Genomic DNA, 23,844 nt, shown 5'->3' on the forward strand with positions numbered 1-23,844 from the left:
AACAGTGAGAAATGTGGAGGTTTTCCACGGAGATTGAGGACGTATGTCGTCACTGTAATTCTTCAAGCAGATGTTTGGGGTGGAATATCATAGTAGTAACGTTTCTTGTCAGCCCTCCATCCCAGATTTACAGACAGGGAGAGCACTTCTTTTTCACAATCAGTAAGAGTGGGCCATATAGAAGCCTGGAAGTCAGAATCGTTACGATTTTCCACTCCTCACATCTGTTTGAAGATTAAACTTCACGCACGGCGCACTGGTGATCGGCCTGGGAATCAAACCGGCATCGGCGGACTTTACGTAACACGGCGGCATGCCAAATACATCATGACAAGGGTAACGGTACAAATAAAAAGCTCCACGTGAGACTATACTACAAACAGGAAAGCTGTAGACATCGTCGAACAAATGAGAAGCACTGATATCATATTTCGGGCGCACAAAATAAAAAATGGGCACGCAGCGCGCGATGGAATAACCCAACATCGCGCCAGGTCACCGTGCCCCAGATTGGCAAACTACGGCTTACCCGCTCAGAGATTCCTCTCGTTCCACCTTCTGTGAGCTCATGGCATCGCTGTCCGCTGTCTGGATGGATGGTAGTGCCATTACACGAAGGACTGACGCCTACAGCACAGTAGGCGACGACATTTCCCTGCCTGTTGCGGGGGTTCGCGGTTACAGAAAAATTCTGTCTTCTAGCTGACCCTCTACCATGGTGGGCGATGGCACTCTGAGCGGAGGGGTGGGCAGCATGCCTTACGTAAATTGTTGTCGACAGGTCATTGCCCCTGGCATATTCCACAGGTTTCCATGCCATGTCGCGCATGTACTGTGATACCGATGTATACAGCGGAATACCATATCGTCGTTTGATTTGTGATAATCTTGAGATAAATGTCAAGATTGCATTGTAAAGCCAATCTATCGAGCGCACGTGAACTCGGTGTTGTTCCTTTTACTGTTACATGACGCTTCACTGGAGACCTTACTGGCACCATAAAAAAAGCATAAATGATATTAACGTTATATCGGGGAGCATTTCTCTCCTGGACGACAGCAGGCCAAAGCATGCACCCTGGCTGTTAAATGCTTTCGACTCGAAACGTGTCTGTGGCATTTCCAATCCAACCTCATTGTCCAGCCATACTCGGAAGTCTCTACCAGGCTTGTAGCTGGAAAAAATAGTAAGAAATCGGTCACTAAAGTAGACTGCATGTAATAATGATTTGCCGGAGGATTTTGCCCGAGCAAGGAGGTTAAAACCTCCTTGGCCCGAGTTAATACCAGGCTAACTGGTAATGGACTACTCTAACTGCGTCATGCTAATTGCTAACGGAAATGACCGAAATGAATGGACTTGAATCATGTCTCTCGCTCTTAAGTATTTTGTACCATGTATGTAAAATTGTGTACATGGACTTATAAGACTCATTAGGACTTTTAAATGACGTAAACTGTATCCGAGTCCGTTATATGACGTTGTCTGACCCTTGGCTCTTCAAGGCCCTCATGACCTCAATGAAAAGCGGCCTGCACGGTTAATTGACGGCGACGACTTTCCTTACTCTACCTAGGTGTAAAACACGTGTGTAAAAATGGGTACTTGACTTCGGTTGGGCCATGGGGAGGTAGAATTAAGATACCAATACCATGTGACCATGCCCTTTAAGGCCCCAAACGTGACGTAAGGACATTTACCTTCTGTTCGTTGTATGTGGCACACATTAAAGCAAAACTTGAGTGCAGTAAAAAAATTCCCAGCTTTTAGGATTTTAGCTATTGTAGGAAACTGAAACTGCACATGTACAACAATACATCGTGACATCATCATCATCATCGGTCGACGTGCTTACACACGACACGATACACATGTAACGTTATCTCTATAAGCTTTATGCTTATTTTCACTTTTGAAATCCATCCAGTTTTTTCTTGTTTTCGTTGCTGTGGTGAAGTAAGATACTCAGTGAGTCACGTACTCGAGGCTACTGCATCCAAATGCATCTAATACCACACATCATCATCACGTCGTCTTTAATAGCACCTGTAAAATAGGAACTGTCAGGAGTGTCAGTGGCTCAGACATCAAAATTACAACCTAATAGGTATGGATGCATTCATCATTAGACAGGGTTATTTCAGCTTACGTCCTGTAAGTTGGTCAAATCTACAGGAACTGGTCTTCTGACAAACTTGCGGCCGTGTGGTCATTTTAAAATCATCTCAGTCGCTCAGTAAAAATTTGTAAAGTTTTGTATGTATGTCATAGTTTTTGCTATGAAGTCCAGGAAGATTAGTAGTGTGCCCTAGGACACGTCACTAATGGATCTTCAATTTAAGTCTCAAGTCTCTCTCTCTTTTCCCCCCCCCTCTCTCTCTCTGTCTCTCTCTGTCTCTCTGCCTCTGTCTGTCTCTCTCTCCCTCACTCTCTCTCTGTCACTGTGGGTGTGTGGATGTATGTGGGTGTGGGTGGGTGGTTGTTTGAAACAACTGACTTACACTTTTGCCCGTTGCAATTGGAGTAGAAATGCACAAAATGGAGGTATAATTAAGGGAAGAAGACAATTGCGTCAAATTTGCTAGTTAATATGAACAGGGCATTGGAAACAGTGTTGCCACCGAATTAAAAAAGGTGCACATCGATAAGAATGCATCATATAAAACTTTGCCAATTTGTGATATTTTCTGAATAGCGAATTGTTAAAAATCGGAAATTTTAAGTAAGACTATTGTCACCAATCTTCAAGCAGATTCCTCCGTGGCATAAGGCAGTAGCGATATCTGCCGCGTAGCCAATTTGCTCCTCTGCCTAATCTCCAAGCAGATCCTACATTGGCATATTAAAGATTGTACCAAACTGGCCAAGGAGTGTAGTCAGCCAAGAGGTGTCCATTTGCCATGTAGCATATACACTCCCATGCCGGCTTCACTCTTCTCACAGCTTTTGATACTATCTTATGCTACCGTAGAATCTGCTTGGAGATTGCCTCTGCCAGCTAAACTCCTTCCCCAGCTTATGTTACTGCCTTATGCCACGGAGGAATCTGCTTGGAGATTAGAAGGAAGGCCATCAGTTGTGTTCATGATGACCCTTGTCAGTCTTTGTGTCGTTCCGGTACGTACCATGCGTATACTTCAGAGTCGAATTGTTGCCCTCGCAGTGCTAATGAGAGGCAAAGCCTCCTTGTTCTGTTGCTGATTTGAAAGCCATAAGTTCGGAATCATACACAGAGGGTGCTGTTGACGTCATGTCATTCACTCGTTCCAATATAGCACTATTTCTGCGTACGCTGTATTTCCTGTTGACGCAGTATTTCCTTAGTAGGCTCCGTTGCAGTCTTCGGACGGGGCTGTTTTAGGTACGCACGCATTTTAGGTCCAATTCCAGGTGCGGGGTTAGGTACGCACCACTAATCCCGATCGTTGCGAAATTTAAATGACCGATGCAGAATGAAATATACCGAAAATGATTGATATTGCCTTTCCTGCTGTCGTAATCTGGCCTACACTTGAAAGACGTGCACCCTAAGGTAACAATTAACGTTGAGTTATCGTTCAAGGCACGCTCAACCTTCCACTATGTACAGCAAAAATAATTCATATCACCCGTTTGCGAACTCAAAGCCTTTGCAAACCACTGATTCACCAGGATAGACCATTTCGTCTTTTAAAAAAGATTTAAACCCAGCGCAGGGTGATAACATGGTCGTCCGTCTTTGGCCGTAATAGGCAGTGTTTCTGTATCTACATACAGGACCGGAAATCGTGTGTATCATGACGTCATAAAAATCTGCACAAATTACCGGCTTGCAATAAGACACTTTATGACAAAAACTTACAGTCCATACTTAACTGCAACTGCAACATGTACATTTTGAAGACCCAAAAGTCGTCAGCCTTGGTTTTCTCGTACCTTAATGCTTAGGTCAATGGGTAAAACTAAAACCGAAGGGACCGACAAAACGAGGGCGCTGTGCAAAGGTGGCCACAACTATGCAGGTCTGACTATACATTATGCATGAGAAAGTCTCTCCCTACATGATTTCCGCCAGTCAATGGAGTTAGCATACCTTAATAAGATAATGCTTGCACCTACGTGCGTGCATACATGTCTGCCGGCACTTTTACAAGCAAGAAAATCACAAGTAACCTCGGGCTAAAACACGAAATGTGATGTCACCAATATATGTAACTCAGTAATCTACATGTACATCTCGTACATTATTATGAGTAAACTTATGAGTAAACTTTCAGATTTGTGCAAATTCGGTAATATAATGTATTTCAGTTTGTATATTTGTATTATTTCATTTCATTGAATTGTAGTGATATTGTATTCACCAATGGCGATCTAAATAAAACAAAGCAAACCAGACGTCGACGTCATACCACAACAAGAGGATGATGTCAATTTTGTAAAGGACACTTATTTTTCTTTGCATTCCTAAATTTTGAAAGGCAAAATGTACTAGAAATATCAGTCAGATGCGTCCTTATGATCGCGCGAGTGCACTCTAAGCTTGTTTTGTGTTTCAGATTAACTGAAGAGATAGACGCGTACGTAGATAGACAACCACAAAATATGCATGACATTTGTCATGAGAAGAAGACATAGAAATGAAATCGATTCGAATTGAAAAAAAAAAAATCTTTCGGGCAGAAGACTACACAGTCTCGTCAATGACGCTTGAAATGTGCATGCCGTATATTGTGGGAGCATTCAAATGTAGTGACTGTCATGATAAGGCTCCTGCCTACGGGTCACGTCACCTTCTATCTCTATTCATGGAAGTTTATCCAGTGTAGGCAATGACGTCCTTGGTATTGGGGGGAGGGGGGGGGGGTAAGCTGCTTCCTTTTGACAGGCAAGTGATCATGAAGTCTTGCTGGTGGAGAGTCACAAGAACTCGTTTGAACGCAGCGGCGCTGAATATTCCAACGGCTTGAAATTCATTTTGGGGATAAATACGGGTAGTACCTGAACTAGTAGGTGGACATCTTGAATGCACAACATAGAATAAAGTAGAATGAATCTTGTCACAAACCTTTTAAATGTTTTCTTTCTAACACAACAATGTCAAGAATTTGTTGTGTATAGTGTACAATTTCATTTGAATACGTTACCTTACACACATACCCAAAATCAAACTCTAATTTTGGATGAACTAAAGTGCATTTGCACCCAAATTTTCAAGCTCTGCAACCACTTCCGATATTACTGATCCGTCTGAGCTTTGAACCTCCTGTAATCTACGCTCTTCCTGGAACTCCGGGTGGTAGAATCGAGATTTTTGGAATAATCCGGTGAACGCAATTTTTGACAGTGGCAGTGCAAAGCCATGCTCAACTGTTCAAACTCTCAAGAGTCAGTACACGACATCTCACACGGAATAGCGTCAGTCAATCCGCACTTAGCGTACAATGACGGTGACGTCAATGGCTTCATGACGGTTGACTTAAGTGTTATCTGCCGCGCTGCGTCGGCTTTGCTGAAGAGATCGCGACGTCATCGCGGGTTCTTGGAGCTATGTCAAGGCCACAGCAAGTAAATTTTATGGATGACATCCTCTGCGGACTGCAAAAATAATGAGATTGGGCGAAAAAACAACAACAAGATGGGTATCAAAGAGGAAAATAAGATGGCTAGATTTTCCAAATGGACACCATAAGCGTTGTAACAAGAGTTGAAGCGACAAAACATGGTAGTCCTGTATTAAAGACGTGAACTAGTGTAGTATAAAATGTGACATAAGTGTGGTAGACTGGTATTACTTTAATACCAAGTTGGCAACTACACTCCCGGTAGTGGTTCCACTAACTTACAACTATATCCAGCTGGTTTCACTTCTATAACTATACTCATGGCTACCTCGCTAATGGCACTTCTACAAGTACAGTCATTAGGCTACAACACAACATACTTTCCCATTTTGGTACTTTCTTGTCATGTTGACCATCTCCGAAGAAGAAAAAAAAACTTTTTTGTAATCAGGCTAAAATTAATGAGCGCGTGGATGTCATCCATAAAATTTACGTGCTGTGGCCTATATATAACTAGAAAACCGTGTGGCACTGACAGCGGTCCTACCGCTTCATCTATTCAACTTTGTGGCCCTGACAGACAGGAGAAAAGTAAGGACTGTAACTAAGAGCATGCAGGTGGCGTGGTGGCCTTTTGGGTAGGGTTTACGGAAAACCCCGGGCCCAGCAGGCTAGCCTGGCTACCCTTTTTGGGTCCCAAGGTTATGCATCATGGATTTTTGCCCGTAATGTAACTTTATTTAAAGCTATTACTGGGTAACTGGTAAATTCCAGCTCAGGGTGCAATGGACAGAAGGCAATAGTTTGGTCATGTTTATAGGGGCAGCGTGGGGTGGGAGTCTGGAGTACAGCAATGCACAACCCACCACCTAACCAGAACCTTCGGTTCTTTAACCTACCTACCTACCTAGTCCCTTGACCTCCAGGTCGTTGCGCGTTGCGGGGACAAGGCAGACATGAAGATAGAGAGTTGCCTCCAGGTTCGTCTCTCCCTAGCCAGGGTTAACCTCTTTAACATGGACACTGTACATGTACTCTTCCCTAGCCTGGCCTGTGGCTATACTGCCAGTCAGGCCTGCATTTAGTATTGTGGCTATCAGTCACGACCCCTTGTTTGATCCTGCACAAAATGATGGAATAACACAAAGTATATGATATACATGTACATTATACAAAGTTAACTAACAACCAATCCAACAACCCACCCCCAAGTTGACATAAATATAAAAGCACATACATGTACATTCAAGATCAAGCACACTTACTTGACGTGTGAGACGTCCCTTTTGGATGTGATTTTTTTTCAAAGCACCTATCTTTTCCTGGCCCATTCTACCAGTTTTCTTAATTCATCATTGTACCCCTCCTCTTCAGTACATTCTGTGCCAGACTTGGTATTAAGTTCATGTTAGCTTTTCTTCCATTCTTGATAAAGTTGTTCATTGCATCACCCCCATGTCTACCCTTGGGGCCCAAAAAAGGGTAGCTTGACTAGCCTGCTGGGCCCAGGCTTTTCTGTAAACCTGTTGTTGACTCAGAACCTGGAGGTACTGGGTTCGAATCCCCGACAGGTCCCGATGTTGCACGCTTAGGAAAGGTTCTCTACAACTTAACTCAACTCAGGTTCGAATGAGTTCCTAGCTTCGGCGTAAGGGACTTCCCTCGGACAGGGCATTAAATGGAAGTCCTGCATTGAGCATGTTAAAAACATACTACACTAAATGGAGTAGGGTTCCATTACCGTGTGTGTGAATCAAATAAATCTGTCTGGATTCATCTATTTGTTTTCTCCGTGGAAGGTATGGTGGAACAGGTGTTACTTGGTAGAAGACGCCTTTTCAAGGCCGCCATACTAAATAAGCAGCTTGAACTCTTGAGTACAAACCTTGTGTGTTACGCCATTGGGTGGTTTACCGGGTATATAATACAAACAAAACAGACCAGGCTCAATCCCATCATGAAGTGTTGCAAAATACTTTCTATCAGTTTGATGAGTGTTTTGTCTAGAGTAAACGGACGTAAACGATGCAATTGAAAAACATTTTGCAACAGCAGCCTAAAAAACATCTATTTCGCAATTAGAGAAGCATTCATATTTCACAAAGTTATCACAGCCTAAACACCTCTAATATGCTAACAACCTTGTGTGGCGCTCTGGTTACATTGTTTCTGCATTTAAGCCGCATCAATTTTATTTGTTGTTTCTCAGATTCTTTTTCAGAAAAAAATTGGGTCGGTTGGTCAGAAAAAAAAAAAAAAATTTTGCAAAAAGTTGGGGGTAGGAGAGATAGAGGGACTTACGCAAGTTACAGTTAATTTAGGGGGCCCTGGTAGCAGAGTCCAAATTTTGAAGAAAAATAAAAAATAGGCATGTAAAGCTACTGGAACCTGAGGCCCATAGTTAATTTGAGAAAAGGGAGACTGTGAAATTTGTCAACACGAGGTGTGGTCAAATCAGAAAAAATAGGGTCGGGAAATCCGAGAAACAACGACTAAAATTGGTGTGGCCGTATGAATAAAAAATGCACCAAGTCCTATTTACCAGTTATTTGGAGTTAGCCAGCTGGTTTCAAGATCAAAGCAATGATAAAATTGTGCTATGCTATAATCTATGAGCCATAAATTCTAGCTAGTCATCAAACACATTCAAAAGGAAAAAGATATAAATACATGTCATTTACATTGTCTTTTATCAGGATTACCTGCAATATTATTTGGACATGAAGCTTCACAAATTACAGCTAGGCATCAAACACATTCAAAAGGAACAAGATATAAATTCCATGTGATGACAATTGGTCAACTGTTATCTCATCAGTCCGTAAAATGAGCACAAATATTCCGTAGATTGAAAAAAAAAGTATCAGAAAACAGATAACTAATGCCATAGAATGCCAAAATGAATCTAAAGTCAAAGAATAAGATGTGAAAGGACAAAAAGAAAAAAAACCTATTGTTGGTTGGGGGAGGTACCAATACAGAAAATTCAGGTCCAGAGGATCATTTCCAGGTCCGGATCTGAACCTGGACCTGATTGTCTGTGGAAACTTGAGAACTGGCAATACTCAAAACAATGGTAATTGGTCAATTTTGCTACAAAGGAATCTGTTTGGTGGATTATTGACTCCCACTGCATTTTAAAATCCCATCTTCATGTAATAAAGGCTAACAGTCTCTGTACCTTTGACTGTAGAAACTTGGTGCAATTGACTATAATCTCTACTTGACTTCGCTCTTGTTGTCTTCTTGGCCCCCCGGTTAGACCCCAAATGGCTGCCGACATAGTGTGTCTATTTTGTAATTGGCGAAACCTGTTCCTCTGTGTGTGTTTTTTTCAGTTCTGTTTTTTTCGGATTGGTCCAAGAAGAAAAAAATGTTTTGCACCCGTATGATGTACTGGTCCCTACACCTAACTGTTGGTATACCATACCATGTGTGTTTAGTCCTATGTTCAACCTTCCTGGCCACTTTGATTTCATACTGAGGCCACACCAATTTAATTTCTTGGTTCACGGATTTTTTCATAAAAAATATGGAGCGAGAGGGCGAAATAAAAATAAAAATTGTAAAATGGTTGGGGTAAAGGTAAGGGCTAATCCAAAACATAAAGAATAAAACGTTTTCAGCTTGAAACATGTACAAAAGACTATTACTGTACAGTAACAGCACCTGTTCGTTGAAAATTACAAAAGTAGTGTCAGTTTTTATGTTTGCTACACCAGAAAGTTGGTGAATGGTTTCATTTATGGTGAAAATTTGCTGAGTGGTAATTTTTATTTTTATTTTTTTTTCCAAAAAATAGAAGCGAGCGAATCCGTGAACCAAGAAATTAAATTGGTGTGGCCTGAAGGCAACTTTTTTTTTTGGCCAAACTTTTTTTTTATTCGCTCACTCGCATCAGTTTTGAAGTTCCCGGAGGATGTCATCCATATACATTTTTGTAATCAAATCAACATGGCCTTACAAATAATAAATGGAACTTAATGAGATAACACCCACACTTTTACAGAAGGAAAAAAATAAATTCTTTTATCAAAATGTAATTTGACACCCACTTTCACATTAGTTTGCTTGGAGAAAATGTGATGATGGTGCCTTTTTATGTTATGTGACATTGATCAACTCTCAAGGACTCTCATCAGGATTGCCTGCAATATCATTTGGACATTAAGGTCCAAAAATAACAGCTAGGCATTAAACATATTCGGAAGGAAAAAGATATAAATTCATGTCATTTACATGTGATGACAATTGGTCAACTGTTATCTCATTAGTTCGACTGAAAATTATACATGTGTACATCTCTATAGTCATATCTCTATACAACGTTCTTTGGAGAATCCAGTCAGTTCCTTATAAATAATAAATGGAAACTTAATGAGATAGCACCCAGACTATTGAGAATTACAGATTCTGAAGGAAAAAATAAATTCTTCTATCAAAATGTAATTTGACACCCACTTTCACGTTGATTTGCTTGGGGGAAATTTGATAACAATGTCTTTATGTGACACTGATCAACTCTCAAGAATGCTCATCTTGGATGGCCTGCAATATCATTTGGACATGAAGCTTCACAAATTACAGCAAGGCAACAATAATCATGATGACTATGCAACGACCATCCTTATTGCTGTGCACACCACCCCAATACTATGTACATTCAGCAGGGTTCACTTCTCCTCGTCAATGTCAGAACTCCATCCAGGTCTGGGAGTGACTGCAAAACAAAAACATGTCACACATACATTTGTAATATAGGGTATAGATATACGACTCAAGAAAAGAGGAAGGGCAAGTCAAGTCTTTTATGAGTGTTCCAGATAGGCGAAAGATGTCACATTGACAGGACTTATACAGTGACGAAAACCATCACTGGACAAGGGACTGCTACAGACGGACAGAACAGCAACACTTTTGGCAATGCTGGTGACCAACTGTCACTGATAACCGTATCTGTCATCTGTATATGAAGCACTTCTTAATAAGTATGTATTTAGTGTTGAAAAATCAAGTCTGTGTTCAATCTGTACTTTATATACTGTATTCATGCATCTTTATCATAACAGGAGCTTTCAACACATCATAATACAAGTACTAGTACTACACAATGTACATACATGTAGTGCTAAGTGTTAGACAAGAGGACTGGCAAGGAGAATACAGAACAAAATTTTTGTGGTGGGTTTAAGTTTGCAGTAAAGCGGACAGAACAAAAACAGCAAACATTAAACTATCAAAAACATTTCTGCACTTACAGTAGAACACACTAACTAGACTGACCGTGAGTTTTCTTGCCGGTGCGGAGGAATGTTCTTGTGGCACCCACATCCCCGCGGTGGTAGTACAGCGCACGTGTGACCATCAGGAGGGACAGGCTGAACTCAGTCATTAACTCCTGCACAGGGAGAAAGAAAAACATGTGTATTTCAGAACCAAGATTATCATTGAACATTAAAATCAATAAAAATCCTTGCAAATGTAGTGTTTCCCTCACTTTTCTGTCAACCCCAATAACTTTATTTTCAAGAGATCTTTAACCTGAAAAAAATTATATGGTGAACTTGATTTTCAGAGTAGAGTTTCAGATCTTAATCCCTGAAAACTAGCTATGTCTCAAATTCACATAACACAGTTTTACAGCACAGCACTTTAAGATCAGATACATTTTTAAAATTCTGGAAAAATATCTTCTTTTAGAAATACATTAAAAGGTTGCAATAGCAGGCTGCTAAACAAAGCTACTGCAAAAAAATTTTCACCAGCTTATACTTGTATAAATGAAATTGAATCAATTTACAGCAACGTTTGATTTGGAGTTCAAAGAATCGGCTTTCTGATTCTTTAGCACCGATACTAGTTACACTTCATCAATGTCTACATGTCGATACCTTGATTTTTACACATCCTTCCAGGACAGTCAGCAAGTGATCTTCATCCTCTTCATCCCCCCTGGGCTCATCTTCCAACATTCCTGTATAACATGACAGCTTCATTAGTTTGACAAGTAACTTCTGTCTGTTAGCATGAAAGTTTATCTGTGTTGGTAGAATACATTATAGAAATTGCTAAACTTTCTTTCCAACACTGAAATTAATATAGGGACTTACCCTAAATTTTCGGTCAAACTCCGTCGACCTTGTTCACAGAATGACCCTCTCTATCTCCAGCAGTGACTTTCTGATACTTATGACCCTCTCCTGCAAAAGTGGCGTGTTCGTGACGTCAATGCTGGAGATAGAGAGGGTCATTCTGTGAACAAGGTCGACGAAAAGTTAGGGTAAGTCCCTATATTAATTTCAGTGTTGGAAAGAAAGTTTAGCAATTTCTATAACTTCTATCTGTATTGTCAAGACAATAATGCTACAGTCTGTAGAAAGTACAATCTGTGCTATAAATGGTTGAGACAGTACAGTACCAAGGTAAGTTGGTAATATGAGCTGTGAGACATCAAAGTTACACCATGACACCCTGGAGCATATCCTGTAGTGTAACACAATGTGTGATGTGTTCCTATGTTTCTCACCATCCTCCTCTCTCAGTTCCTCCTGTGCTTCTGCAGCACTTGCTGGTTCCTGTACAGCATCAGAACCCACTTGTTGATGTTTGTCCTGCTTCACATCCTGAATGTCCCCATTCTTTCCATCGTTTGGGTTAAGTCGGGCTCTCTTTTCTGGCAGGATAGCCTCTTCTTTTACCTAGACAACGAGGTACATGGAAGGGTGCATACAATCATTATGCTCTTAAAAAAATAGGTCACAATATATCACAATATGATCTTAACAACTGTTCACACCATAGTTTTTTGGGTCATTCTTAATGACTATGTACTTGTCCCATTGGGACTTGTCAAACCATGCCTCAGCATTATGCCAAGAGTAGACGATGTCTCTCTAACAATGTAACACTAACAGATACTGATAAGTGTAACTAAGAAAAGCTGGTTTTCTGGCTGACAGGACAGCAGATGCTGAAAGACTACAATTGCTGTATACACTGGGAGAGGCACTTTGCATGATTGGAATGATTGGAGAGCAAGGAGTGGACCTGGTCTGGTAATTAGTGATGATGAGTATCCAACAATATTTGACATATTATAACAGAAGATACATTTACCAATATCCACATCCAAGTCAAACCATCAAATAGATACTATCATGTCACATCCCAATGCATAGATCTGGGTCTCTTTCCAAAGCTGACAGTAAATGTGTCTTGTGGGACCGCGTGGCGCAGTGGCAGCGTGTTCAGCCTGTGACAGAGAGGTCACGGGTTCGAATCCGGCTGCCGTGTTACCGATCTTGTGCCCTTGGGAAAGGCACTTTACACGACTTTCCTCACTTTACTCAGGTGAAAATGAGTACCTAGCCTCGGCTAGAGCCGTCCCTCAGATAGGACGTTAAATGGAGGTCCCGTGTCTGGGGAGAGCCATACCCCTGGCATGTTAAAGAATCCGCCACACGTGCGATGTGAGTGGTTCAAAACCTACAGAACCTTGGCCGCACCTGGGGCAATAACTGTCGTATTGAGGTCACCTGAGTGGTACCGAATGGCAGCTCACTCCAGACACTTGCGACAGTCGTATTGAGGTCAACTGAGTGGCGCTGAATGGCAGCTCGCTCCAGGCCCTTGCGATTTAGCCCCGCCTATTGTAAGCTCCTCGCAATTCAGCCCCTGGCTGCAAAGAGTGAGTAGTCGGCCCACACAATAACAATAACAATAAATAGATTCTAAGCTACTGTAGCAGACGTAGGTCTCTGTAGACTCTACCTGTTTCTTCTTCACGTCAACTGCTAGGACTGCCAGGTGGTCATCCATGTCATCACTGCTGGCTGGCACCTCATGGGATTCTTTCTGTACTCCAGCCCCATCACTTCTTCCACAGGCACCTTGTGTCTTCTCTGGACAAAAAAAAAACAATAAGAGCCTTGTGGTCACTTGTGCCTATTCAGGTTGGTCAGCTTTGTTTCCCCGCAGGTCGGAGAGCTGACCACTTGATGTAGTCGGTGGGACAGGAGACGGGGCTGGAGACAGTGCCACAATGTGTCTGTCACATCTTCTGACTACTGCCACAGGTACTTCTTGATACACATAACTGTCACCTCTAATAGACGTCTCAGAGAGCATCATTTTTACCACAATTAAATCACTATATATGCATTTTATCAGTGCCATTGAAACTGCTATCCTGCAAGTACATACCAAGTATCTAATTAGCAAAGAAACACTATAATGATTTGTGTGGCAATAAAAGAAACATTTAAAAATGAAATATTTCACATGGACAAACAGACACAGTTCAGACAAGAAGTGTCCTACTGGCAAGGCCAAATTTCGATAATTATCAGGACACTTACCTTCCACTGGGGTGACTTTCCCTCGTCGTTTCAGGGGGCTTCTTCTGAGAGTTGTGCTGGCCAGCGTGGAATCCACTTGAGCAGAAGTCAATTGCGCAGAATTCACTTTTGCAGAAGTCGCTTGTGCAGAACTCGCTTGTGCAGAACTCGCTTGTGAAGAAGTTGCTTGTGCAGAAGTCGCTTGTGCAGAAGTCGTTTTTGCAGAAGTCCCTTGTGTGGAAGTCGCTTGTGCAGTAGTCATTTTTGCAGAACTCCCTTGTGCAGAAGTCGCTTGTGCGGAACTCCCTTGTGCGGAACTCACTTCTGTAGGCTCTGTAGGGTCACCAGATTCCTTCTCCTCCTCATCAGAGGAGTTAAACATGTCTATGTTGATGCTGTCATCTTTGTTGGAGTGTTCACTTTGGTGCTCCTCTGCATCCCGTGGTGCATCTTTATCACCATCATCATCTGTGGTTGGACTTGCGTCCTTCCTGAACTGGATTCTTGAGTACTTTAATCTGTCACTCAACTGATAGAGGTGCTCTTTGCCCTTGAGGTGTTTCAGGTAATGGTCTCTCATGGCATGCCAGGAGTGCTTCGTTATCTGGAGTAGACAAATGTACAGCAGGTGTCACCTATCAAGGATTGGGCTCTTAGGGCTGTGTGTGTGTGTGTGTGTGTCTAGGACATGGTCAAGTTGCCTCGGGAATGTACATGTAAATCAATGTGCTTATTACAGCCGAACAAGCCATCAAGACTATGACATAAAAGCTTTGACTAAATTCAAATTTGCAATCGATGAAAGTTTGAGCCATATTCAATTATGCACTTCTTTCTATGGAAGTTTGTTAACGCCCCTGACTTGTAGACAATTCTTGTCTCAACCATGCATTATACATGTTCAGACTGTACTTAATCATCAAGTATTTTGAACCTGTACCAAATCGATTTTCACCTTACAGTACCGGTATGCAGCCCCAATGCATTACAACCATGAAATTCCATGAAAGTCACAATAAGATTCTAGAAGATTTTTTCGTTTTCATTAGTGGACAACACTGTACCTTATACAGCGCCATTTCCTTCCATATTTTGTTGCCACCCACTGGTCTGGTTGGGTCAGAGTGCTCTGCTACATACTTAAGTATATTTATTTGTTCACTCCTCAGGAACTTCTGGCGACTGAAAACAAACCATAAGAGTAATGTAGGAAAACAGTTCGGAAATAGCGATGAATCAGTTTGCAAAATGTGATAAAACAAATTTTGAAGTTACAGTGTGGTGCACGCAGCTTTAAAGAATTGACTGTACAAAACTTATATCTTCATACCCCTTTCCAGAAGTTGTCACTGACGCTTTGGAGGATGCTGCTGTAGAAGTCATTCTGGAAATATGATAAACATATTACAGAATGAGATGTGCATGAGTCCCCATATTCAGCATGACATCATATTCTAAAACTATTTACATTGATTCTTTTTATGGCACTGTTGATTTCCCTGAAGGGTGAACTACAACATTACGGCGTATAGTTTCAAAGTGCTATAATAAAGATTTTATTTTTATTTTGTTGAATGTACATTTTGTATCTCGGCATGTTTTTATTTAGTTCTAATGTACATGTTCATGTGACTCTTGGAAGACAGGCATTACTGGGGACCAAAGGAAAATGTTATCTTTATTTCCCTACTATAATCATGTCTTGACATGACTGCAATTATACAGTCAGTTATAAAGTTACTAAGAAAATACATGATGCAGCAAAGGACGGTTCCTATGGCATTGTCTTCCCATAGGAATTATCTAACCACAATTTATACGAGTGACATTTGCATGCAATCCTTATGGAGTTGGTGACTTTGACAGGAATGTTTAACTATTTTTTTTTCCAGCAAGATGGACAGTAGTATTGATTTGTTCTGCCAGTTCATTCTAGTGATGCTGAAGAAGAGTGATGGATGTGGAAATGTCTAGAAGTACACCAATGAATTCTATCCAGAGATTAGTATCTGAATTCAAATACATGAAGCAAAGTACTTTGGCCTTTGCAGTCCCTTGCAAAATATAAGATTTATGTGTACAATAATTGTAGCCAGGACTCCCAAGAATATAAGTCAGAGCTAAAAGGTACAAAGAACTGAGGCACTCTGGCAGCTTTGACTTACTTATACTGTTCCAATGGTAGTAAGGTGTTCTTCTCCACACAGTCCAGAATATATCTGTGGGAGTAAGTGTCACAATCTCTCGTTGACTGCCCTTCTTCTGCGAGTCTGGAAGGACACAGGTCAGAACAGACATTACATGCTAACATTTCTCAGTATAGAAGGGACTGTGCCAATCTCTGTTTCAAATATATATATATATATTGTGTACTTATCAGACTCATCTCAGTTACATGTGTATCTATCATCTCATAGATAAATAGTGGGGAAAAAAGCTTGTACCAGATCTCCTTGCCATTATGTCATTACATAACCTGGTATTCAGTCTACCGTGGATTGGCCAAGCTCTATTGGGACAGGGAAATCTTTCTGCTGTTGGGGTAATCTCTCACACACAGTAGTAGCTTTACACGGTAGTTTGGGTAGTTTAGGACAGTTTAATTAGCCGTGAATGGCTAATTAAACTACCCTATCGTGCAAGACTTCTAGCATGCAAAACTCCAACTTACACGTTACAGGCAAACAAGTTACCAGTTCTTATGTACTATCAAGATGGTTATATAAAGTAAGTTAATTTAACTTACTTGATGGAATTTTCGTCTCGGGATCTACTGGTTAATAATCCACCTCCGTGCTGCACAGAAACAGTAAAGGAATGTTGTAGGAACATATCAGCATTTGCACATGTCTGAATACAGGTGTACCTGTTGAATCAGGTTTAATAGTAAATCACAAGCAGCTGTCAGTGAAGGATGCAGTCCTATCCTATGCATGTTTGAGTTTGAGTGAGTTTACTAGTAGGCATTTTAACCGTGAAGTAGTGTTGGGACCAAGAGAGTTAGTTATTACGGGTAAAAGCTAGACATTTGTTATAATTTTTAGTCCCTGACTGATCATATAATTTGAGTGGCTTCCCAGATTGTGGTCAAACCATCAAAAGCAAATCTCCAAGCAGATCCTACGGTGCCACAAGATCAAAGCTGGCACTGGCAGAGGAATATAGCCGACCAAAGGGAGTCAAACGGGCACCAGGGTAGTAGCAAAACACACTCCTAGGCCGGCTTCACTCCTCTGCCAGCTTTTGATACTATCTTATGCTACCGTAGGATCTGCTTGGAGATGAGTCAAAGGATAAAGTTTTCAGTGAGCAGCTCAGTTAGTTTGAGAACTTCCATGGATCCATATTTGACCAAACTTCTACATACCGTACAAAAAAAAAATGCACAAAAAGTTCACCTTGACCAAAGGACGTATCTGGGTTTTCACCTCCCCTGGTATGCAGTAAAATATGAGTGGACTTCCGTCCTGAGTTTGGAACAGCGTCTTACTGTGGCTGAACCCAGAATCAGTTCCCGCCATTTTTCACACAGCTCATCCTGATCACTGGTATGGTGAATACGAGGCACTAACGGAAATGACGTCACCGTACTTTCTCAGTATTTTGCTGTAATTTTTCCGTTGGCGAGGATATGCCGTAATATATTACACTTCAAACTAAGATAATTCAGAAAATATTCCGTTCCTTTGATACTTTAGGTAGATTGAAGGTGAAGACATCACATTTAACACGATTTCCGTCAGCAACGTGTACCCATAATCCAAAGGTCAGAAGGTCACGAAAAGTTCTCGGCTTGTGGACGCTAGTGTGCTTGCGATATCTCTACAAAAACGTTTAAAACTTTAATATCATCGGTTTACATCGAAATGGATTCTTTTGGATCAGGCGGAGGTGCAGGCGGACAGATAGATCCGCACATGCAGCACTTCATCGAGGCGGAGACGCAGAAGCAGCGGTTCCAGCAGCTAGTGCACGGTCTCACCGACACGTGTTGGGAGAAGTGCATGGACAGGTCTGAGCACGCTTTCTTCTTCTTAGAGTAGAGTAGACTTCCTCTACTATCTATTTAGTTTGTAAGAAGGTTCTGTTTTCTGTTAATTTATCTGGGGGTTGCGTCCGACCTCACTTGAAGGGGTGGAGGTCGTGGGGACCAACTTGTTGGATGGGGGTGGGCAGAAATCTTGTCTAGTCATTTCTGGTCACGGTTCGCTGGACGACCTCTAGATCTAGAGCAGACCTCCAAGTTTGTCATAAGGTTATCATGAAGGTCATTCCCTCAATGTGAGATGAGAGTCAACCTGCTGTGAGTGTAAGCCCTCAAACAGAGATCAGAGCACATGTGCGACGACAGGAATTCATCTACATGGATCGTGCGCGGAAAAAACAAATTTTGTATATGTCTGTACGTGCGAATATGGGTTGGTATTTGTAGTTGTGACTACCCGGTGTGCGCTCTTGGGCAGGCTTGAGAATATTGTTGGCGTCTATATTAATATTATCATTGACTACTTTGTAGAAAAATGTGAATTTCTCGGTAATATGTAAAAGGTAAAGTACTAAAAGCCCTGAAAAAAAACCAGTCCTTGTCTCTACCGTTTTTCATAACGATTTTCATAACGTCTTTTGCTTATTGTGAAAACCTTGAGTTTGCTCGGGTTGGCATGATATAGACAAAATACTTGGTACAATAATGGATTTTCTGTATCACCCTTGGTTCCAGCTTCAAGTACGTTAGGCATAGATAGGAAAAGTGAAGACATATTATCCACAATTTGCTTGCATTTGGACTCAGAATAGTGAACAAGCTTAAATTTCTTGTCATTTTGTATGATATCATTTATATGATTAAAGGTCAGGGTTTGACAAATCTTCTTTTCTGTTGCAGACCCTCCACCAAACTTGATGGCAGGACAGAGACATGTTTTGTGAACTGTGTGGAAAGATTTATCGACACCAGTAACTTTGTCCTGAACCGGCTGCAGAGCAAAGCAGGGACTGGCGAGCTACATTAGAGCATTGAGTCCTGATGTGTATTCCAGAGGAGCATTCCAAAGGGACTTACTCCCAAGAGGCAGTCCTGAGGAGTACTCTCAAGGAACAGTCCTCTGGAGTACTCCCAATGAGCAGTCCAAAGGAGTACTCTCAAAGAACAGTCTGGAGGAGTACTAGCAAGGGGCAGTGCTGAGAAATAGTATAGTCCAGAGGAACGTATACTGTACTGTAGTACATTTTGTATTGGGAACTTTGCCATAGACACACTGTACTGATAATATAGCGATATTGTACAATTTGTATGATAGCTAGAAATGTTGATGTCCAGACATTTTTGTAGGACATGCAGTTGTATATGTTACATTGCCAGTGTGGGTGGATTTCCTATCACCAAAAACATACACATGCCACAGATTCAAGTGTTTTCACTGTCTGGTAGTCACCATATCCCCATTACTCCTCCTCATCCCATGTAGCTGATACCCCCTTGATTTTTTTCCATTGTATCATATATTTGCCTGTGCTTTACCCATGCCTTTTTCTATGTGAAGAAAATATAAGTTGAACTTGTAGTAGGATTTGTGTGTTACTTTATCCTCTGTCCCTATCAAGTCTTATCTACTGTCTTAACAATGTGACAGGTCATGTTTTCCTCCTATTCCTGTTACTTTCTTTACTTTGAAACCTGATTCATGTGGAAAATAAATGAAAAGGCACTCATTGAAGAAATGGAAGAATTTTGCCAACAATACTTATAGCTGAACTACTTCTGCCAGGATATCACTTTAACTAAGTTTAAGTCCAGATAAGTCATACCTTCATATTCTTGTAAAGTTTCCAGTATCGTATTTATCTAAGCTTCAAACAAAAACTATTTTGACATTAACTGTCTGATGGACACATCAATTTATTTGGTGTACACATTATCATACTTGATAATGAAATAATGACTGTATATGATTTTCTAATGCTTTTAACACTGTCTATTGAATGGGGTAATAAACTTAGCATGTTGTTGTTGCTATCATGAACAATATACAATTGTCTTGATTTTCACCACATATTCTTTAAGGTTGTACATTGTATCTGTCCTGTTTGTGATCTTGTGTACCTGAAGCACAAAGATTCAATCATAATTGGTACTTGTATGACAAATGTATGTACAATGTACAGCCCAATATACCAAGAACTGTACAGACACTTGTCACATCCCTTCACTTGAACTGATGAAATGTAAGAAGCCAAAGCATCCTTGTAGGTTAGAACTTTGCCCTTAGGTTTAGTTCATTTTTTCCTGTCTATACTTTATATGTAACTGAATAAATCCTGCCTCTTCCCTGAACTATTCAGGTATTTTTTCAGTACTCCGGTATTTCTTATCTTGCCAGCCAGTATATACATGTACTGGCAAGAGGAAGAAAACATGGGAGTCAGTCAAGGGAGGGGTTCCTTCTCAGGAGTGCTGGCACCATGGCATGATACAGGTATTTTTCATATTTTAAATTTTGAATATCTGGAATTATCTTCATAACAGCATGTAAAAAAAATAGTAGTCCTGTTCAGTATCTTGTACTTTGACATTGTCCAAAGAAGCAGTATGTCCTGGTGACTCAGTGTTTGTGCATTGTGAGACTTCTAATGACAGTGTGTGTGTCCAGAATCCTGGTTTTTAGTATTCTCCAAGCAGAGGTTGATGGGAAAAATCATACCTTTTTATTACATGTGGCCTGGCTGCAGTACTGGCATGGAACGATATGATGATGATGTCATTTTTGTCAACTATCCCCCAAAGTAAAGTGCCTAAAGATAAAACCAAGATGAGAGTGGCACTATTACATCACAGGGCCAAGAAGCTGGGGCCTAAAGTACTACATGTACATACACTTTATATATTTCATAATGAAGGCAATTTTTTTATTTGCATCAGTTTTGGTGTTCCCAGAGGATGTCATCCATATAATGAATTCAACATAGCCTTCAAGCAGATGTGCAACAAAAGGATGTACTGGCTTATTCTTGGTGTTTTGCACTTGTTTTTTAAACATTTAGTATGCCTGCAGAAAGGTAAATGCTATTTTAGAAAGGTAAACTAACTGTTGCAAAAATTTCAGCCGAATCTAAACACATGCTTGGAGATTACCAGCTGTCATGGCTGTGCGCTGCCCTGGGAAATGACAAAAGCGCCACCTGCTTCCATGCGGACATTGTGTGAAGTGCAACCTGTAATGCTTCCAGCCACTATTGTTTTCGCCCTTGCAGCATTACACTCTATAATGTCCTGAGTTAAACTAGACGATAATTAAGTTAATCTGTAGGCTTCTAGGCATCACAGCTGTAGCAATGACGTCGTTTACACAAAACTCGGGCTTCTGTCTTTATGGAAGTTTGACATCATATTTTCAAAAAAATTATACAGCATGAATATAATAGGTGTATGCATTTTGTGTTTGCGAGATACCAAAAGAAAGAACTAAGTCCCCGTGAAAAGTGGCTGCTGTCGGTAACGTTATTAGAGTGACAGTTTTGGATGGTTATTGTTAGTCCATTATGATAGTGTTACTGTTGCGATGGGAGGTTCCCGTGGTTGCTAAAACAACACCCCTAGGCTCTAGTCAGGCCGCAGGTGCACACTGTGGACTCTCACCCACCAGACGTGCATAAGTGCGGACCAGCCGAATTATGTCAGTCCTGAATACCTGATTTCCCCGGAGAAGCTGGAATCAGCGCCCATGTGTGCGCTGGGAACTGTCAATAATAAATCAGGGCCTTGCGTGCTGCAGTAGCTGGGCCAGGGAGCGCTGCCTGGGTTTCAATGCGGAAGTGGAGGCCGGTCTTCAGGGTTGACAGGTCTCTCCAAACAGCGGCGATTTTAAACTCATATTTGGTGACGTTTCGCGTACTGTGTTTCTGAGCGTGAGGGTTGTGTTGCAACGTCACGTGCGTCACGGCGTTCACGTCACGTCACGTACGTAGTCTCCCGTGGGACGTCAGGCCGTGCAGGGCAGCGCTCTACACAACACAGCACGGCAAGGCATGATGGCGGACTTCAGCTTCTCTGGCTTCACGGAGCACTTTGACGAGTCGAAAACGGGCCGGCACTCCCGCGGCTCGGGGCGCAGCGGCATCCCCAGCCCCTCACACAGCGCACATGCTTCCTTCTACCGCACACGGACTCTCAAGAAGCTCGCCGAGGAGAAGAGGGCGAAGAAGGTGCGGTTCTACCGGAATGGTGATCGCTTCTTCAAGGGGATCGTGTACGCGGTGTCGCCCGAGCGCTTCCGGAGTTTTGAGGCGCTGCTGGCGGACCTCACCCGCACCCTGACAGATAACGTCAACCTTCCGCAGGGTGTGAGGATGATCTTCACCATAGATGGCACCAGAAAAGTATCCTCTATAGACGACATTGAGGAGGGGGAGAGCTATGTCTGCGCCTCCTCTGAGATCTTCAAGAGGCTAGATTACACAAAAAACGTCAACCCTAGTTGGATTTCTAACTTGAAGAAGAAGGACGAATTTAACACGGGGATGAGCCCCAAGGACAGACAACAGCAGGAGGAGAACAGAGACTACATTCGGCCCAAACTCATCACTGTTATACGCCACGGAACCAAACCCAGAAAGGCCGTCCGCATTCTCCTCAACAAGAAGACAGCACATTCCTTTAACCAGGTTCTTAACGATATCACATTGGCCATCAAACTTGATACTGGGATCGTTCGAAAAATCTTCACCATAGGAGGAAAGCAGGTAGGCTGGTTTTTATTTGTAGTAGAATTGTGTGTGTGTGTGATTCCATCCCCATCTATGTGGGGTGTCTGTGATGGAGCTGTGCTAGATGAATGACATCATCTGAGCCCTCATCACCTTTGTTTCATATGCAAACCACCCCTACATACATCAAAAGCCAAAGAATCACATAAAAATGCAACTGAAAAGCCTGTTTCTATGATATTATGTGTCATATGTTGATGAACTGATAGCTGATATCTTTACTGTGTTATTTCCCTTGAATTTCGCATAAAAGTTGATTTGTAGCAGGATGTGATTCATGCATAGCTTGTTCGGAATTGGTTCATGGGGTTTATGGAGCTATCCCAGAAGGCAGTTGACCATGATGTCATTTATGCCTGGAGTGTTGCTAATTTCCCTAAACTCTAGGCATGACCTTTAAAATCACATGTAGAAAAATGACTATTAAACATTATGTCAGAATACTTGGCATGATGTACGACAAAACGTATGCTAGCTTTGACATGTTTGAAATTAAAGTCAACCGTGGAGAGTGGAATTGCCCCCATTACATATTAATGAAGTTATATATCAGTTCCTCCCTCTCATCACCAATTTCGCACCCTGTGCTTGAAAATTCAAACATAATGCCAGATCTTAAGTACATGTATATTCATTGTGTGCAAGAAAAGAGAGATATGCCTTTTATATCAGTCAAGTTGAAAACTAGATACAAAAGGTTTCTGCTCAAAGTAATGACCAGTGCAGCACAGGTGCCAAAAGCTTTAGTGCTGCTATGGTCTGGCATAGGTGCCCTCCTTCACGCTAATTTGACGGTAATTATAGGCTGTCCAAGTTTCCCTCCCCAAAGCTGTCAAGGAGGAAAGCCTTGAAGCAATTAGAAGGGTTGGTGCTTGGATGGTGCTCGGGTGGTGCCATTTCCTGTCACGCTGATTATCCAGTGGTCATGCTCCAACATTAGATTAACCCTGTGCCCTTTGAAGCACAGATGTCTTCTCAGTTGAAATAGAACCATTGTTTTGAAGAAACAATCTTTCTGAACATGTAACATTTAACTTAAGAACATGTAAATATGACTATGCATTCATGGCTCCTTCAGACTGTACTGTGTGCGTGTACATGTACATCACAGTACATGTCCTGGCATGTGAAAAAGAACATACATGTAGCTCTTAATAGACTTAGTTAGAGTCTTACTGTATAGACTGTACTAGAAACTGGG

At 41.6% G+C, this 23,844-nt stretch overlaps 4 protein-coding genes across 8 annotated transcripts in view; 2 read left to right on the plus strand and 2 right to left on the minus strand.

The window, feature by feature from the left end:
* LOC118418936 (neuronal PAS domain-containing protein 2-like) overlaps positions 1-871 on the minus strand; it is a 34,936-nt gene extending 34,065 nt beyond the window's left edge. Inside the window, exon 1 of one of the 2 annotated variants that reach the window (XM_035825078.1) lies at positions 530-871. In XM_035825078.1, the coding sequence (XP_035680971.1) occupies positions 530-609 (80 nt within the window). In that variant the 5' untranslated portion in view covers positions 610-871. The remainder of the gene's footprint in view (positions 1-529) is intronic. The other variant, XM_035825077.1, reaches the window with a different exon arrangement.
* Positions 872-9,399: 8,528 nt separating this feature from the next.
* Positions 9,400-17,490, minus strand: LOC118419458 (telomeric repeat-binding factor 2-interacting protein 1-like). Its single transcript, XM_035825838.1, has 11 exons — positions 17,279-17,490; positions 16,627-16,676; positions 16,046-16,150; positions 15,211-15,264; positions 14,945-15,062; positions 13,902-14,484; positions 13,315-13,445; positions 12,071-12,242; positions 11,436-11,518; positions 10,828-10,942; positions 9,400-10,264 (listed from the first exon to the last, which is right to left on the minus strand). The coding sequence occupies exons 1-11, from the start codon at positions 17,399-17,401 to the stop codon at positions 10,218-10,220; spliced, it is 1,581 nt and encodes a 526-aa protein (XP_035681731.1). The 5' UTR covers positions 17,402-17,490; the 3' UTR covers positions 9,400-10,217.
* Positions 17,491-17,623: 133 nt separating this feature from the next.
* Positions 17,624-20,214, plus strand: LOC118419459 (mitochondrial import inner membrane translocase subunit Tim8 A-like). Its single transcript, XM_035825839.1, has 2 exons — positions 17,624-17,892; positions 18,766-20,214. Exons 1-2 carry the CDS (start codon positions 17,747-17,749, stop codon positions 18,890-18,892), a joined length of 273 nt encoding a protein of 90 aa, XP_035681732.1. The 5' UTR covers positions 17,624-17,746; the 3' UTR covers positions 18,893-20,214.
* Positions 20,215-21,066: 852 nt separating this feature from the next.
* The window catches only part of LOC118419455 (serine/threonine-protein kinase DCLK1-like), a 21,885-nt gene continuing 19,107 nt past the window's right edge, over positions 21,067-23,844 (plus strand). For 2 of the 4 annotated variants that reach the window (XM_035825835.1, XM_035825834.1), the window contains exon 1: positions 21,069-22,619. In XM_035825835.1, coding sequence (XP_035681728.1) covers positions 21,906-22,619 — 714 coding nt within the window. In that variant the 5' untranslated portion in view covers positions 21,069-21,905. Of the gene's footprint in view, positions 22,620-23,844 lie in introns of all 4 variants that reach the window. The other 2 variants (XM_035825832.1, XM_035825833.1) reach the window with 2 other exon arrangements.

Source organism: Branchiostoma floridae, chromosome 7 (assembly GCF_000003815.2).
Source record: "Branchiostoma floridae strain S238N-H82 chromosome 7, Bfl_VNyyK, whole genome shotgun sequence".
Taxonomy (NCBI): domain Eukaryota; kingdom Metazoa; phylum Chordata; class Leptocardii; order Amphioxiformes; family Branchiostomatidae; genus Branchiostoma; species Branchiostoma floridae.

What these genes read in the sequence shown, in the direction of transcription:
- LOC118419458 (XM_035825838.1), bottom strand. Translation starts at nt 17,401, where the DNA reads ATGGCGGGAACTGATTCTGGGTTCAGCCACAGTAAGACGCTGTTCCAA. An exon ending in CTACCATTGGAACAGTATAA is followed by an intron (nt 15,265 to 16,045) that starts GTAAGTCAAAGC and finishes TCATATTTCCAG; the next exon opens with AATGACTTCTACAGCAGCAT. An exon ending in CACCGGCAAGAAAACTCACG is followed by an intron (nt 10,265 to 10,827) that starts GTCAGTCTAGTT and finishes TTTGTTTTGCAG; the next exon opens with TCACTCCCAGACCTGGATGG.
- LOC118419459 (XM_035825839.1), top strand. Translation starts at nt 17,747, where the DNA reads ATGGATTCTTTTGGATCAGGCGGAGGTGCAGGCGGACAGATAGATCCG. An exon ending in TGGGAGAAGTGCATGGACAG is followed by an intron (nt 17,893 to 18,765) that starts GTCTGAGCACGC and finishes TTTCTGTTGCAG; the next exon opens with ACCCTCCACCAAACTTGATG.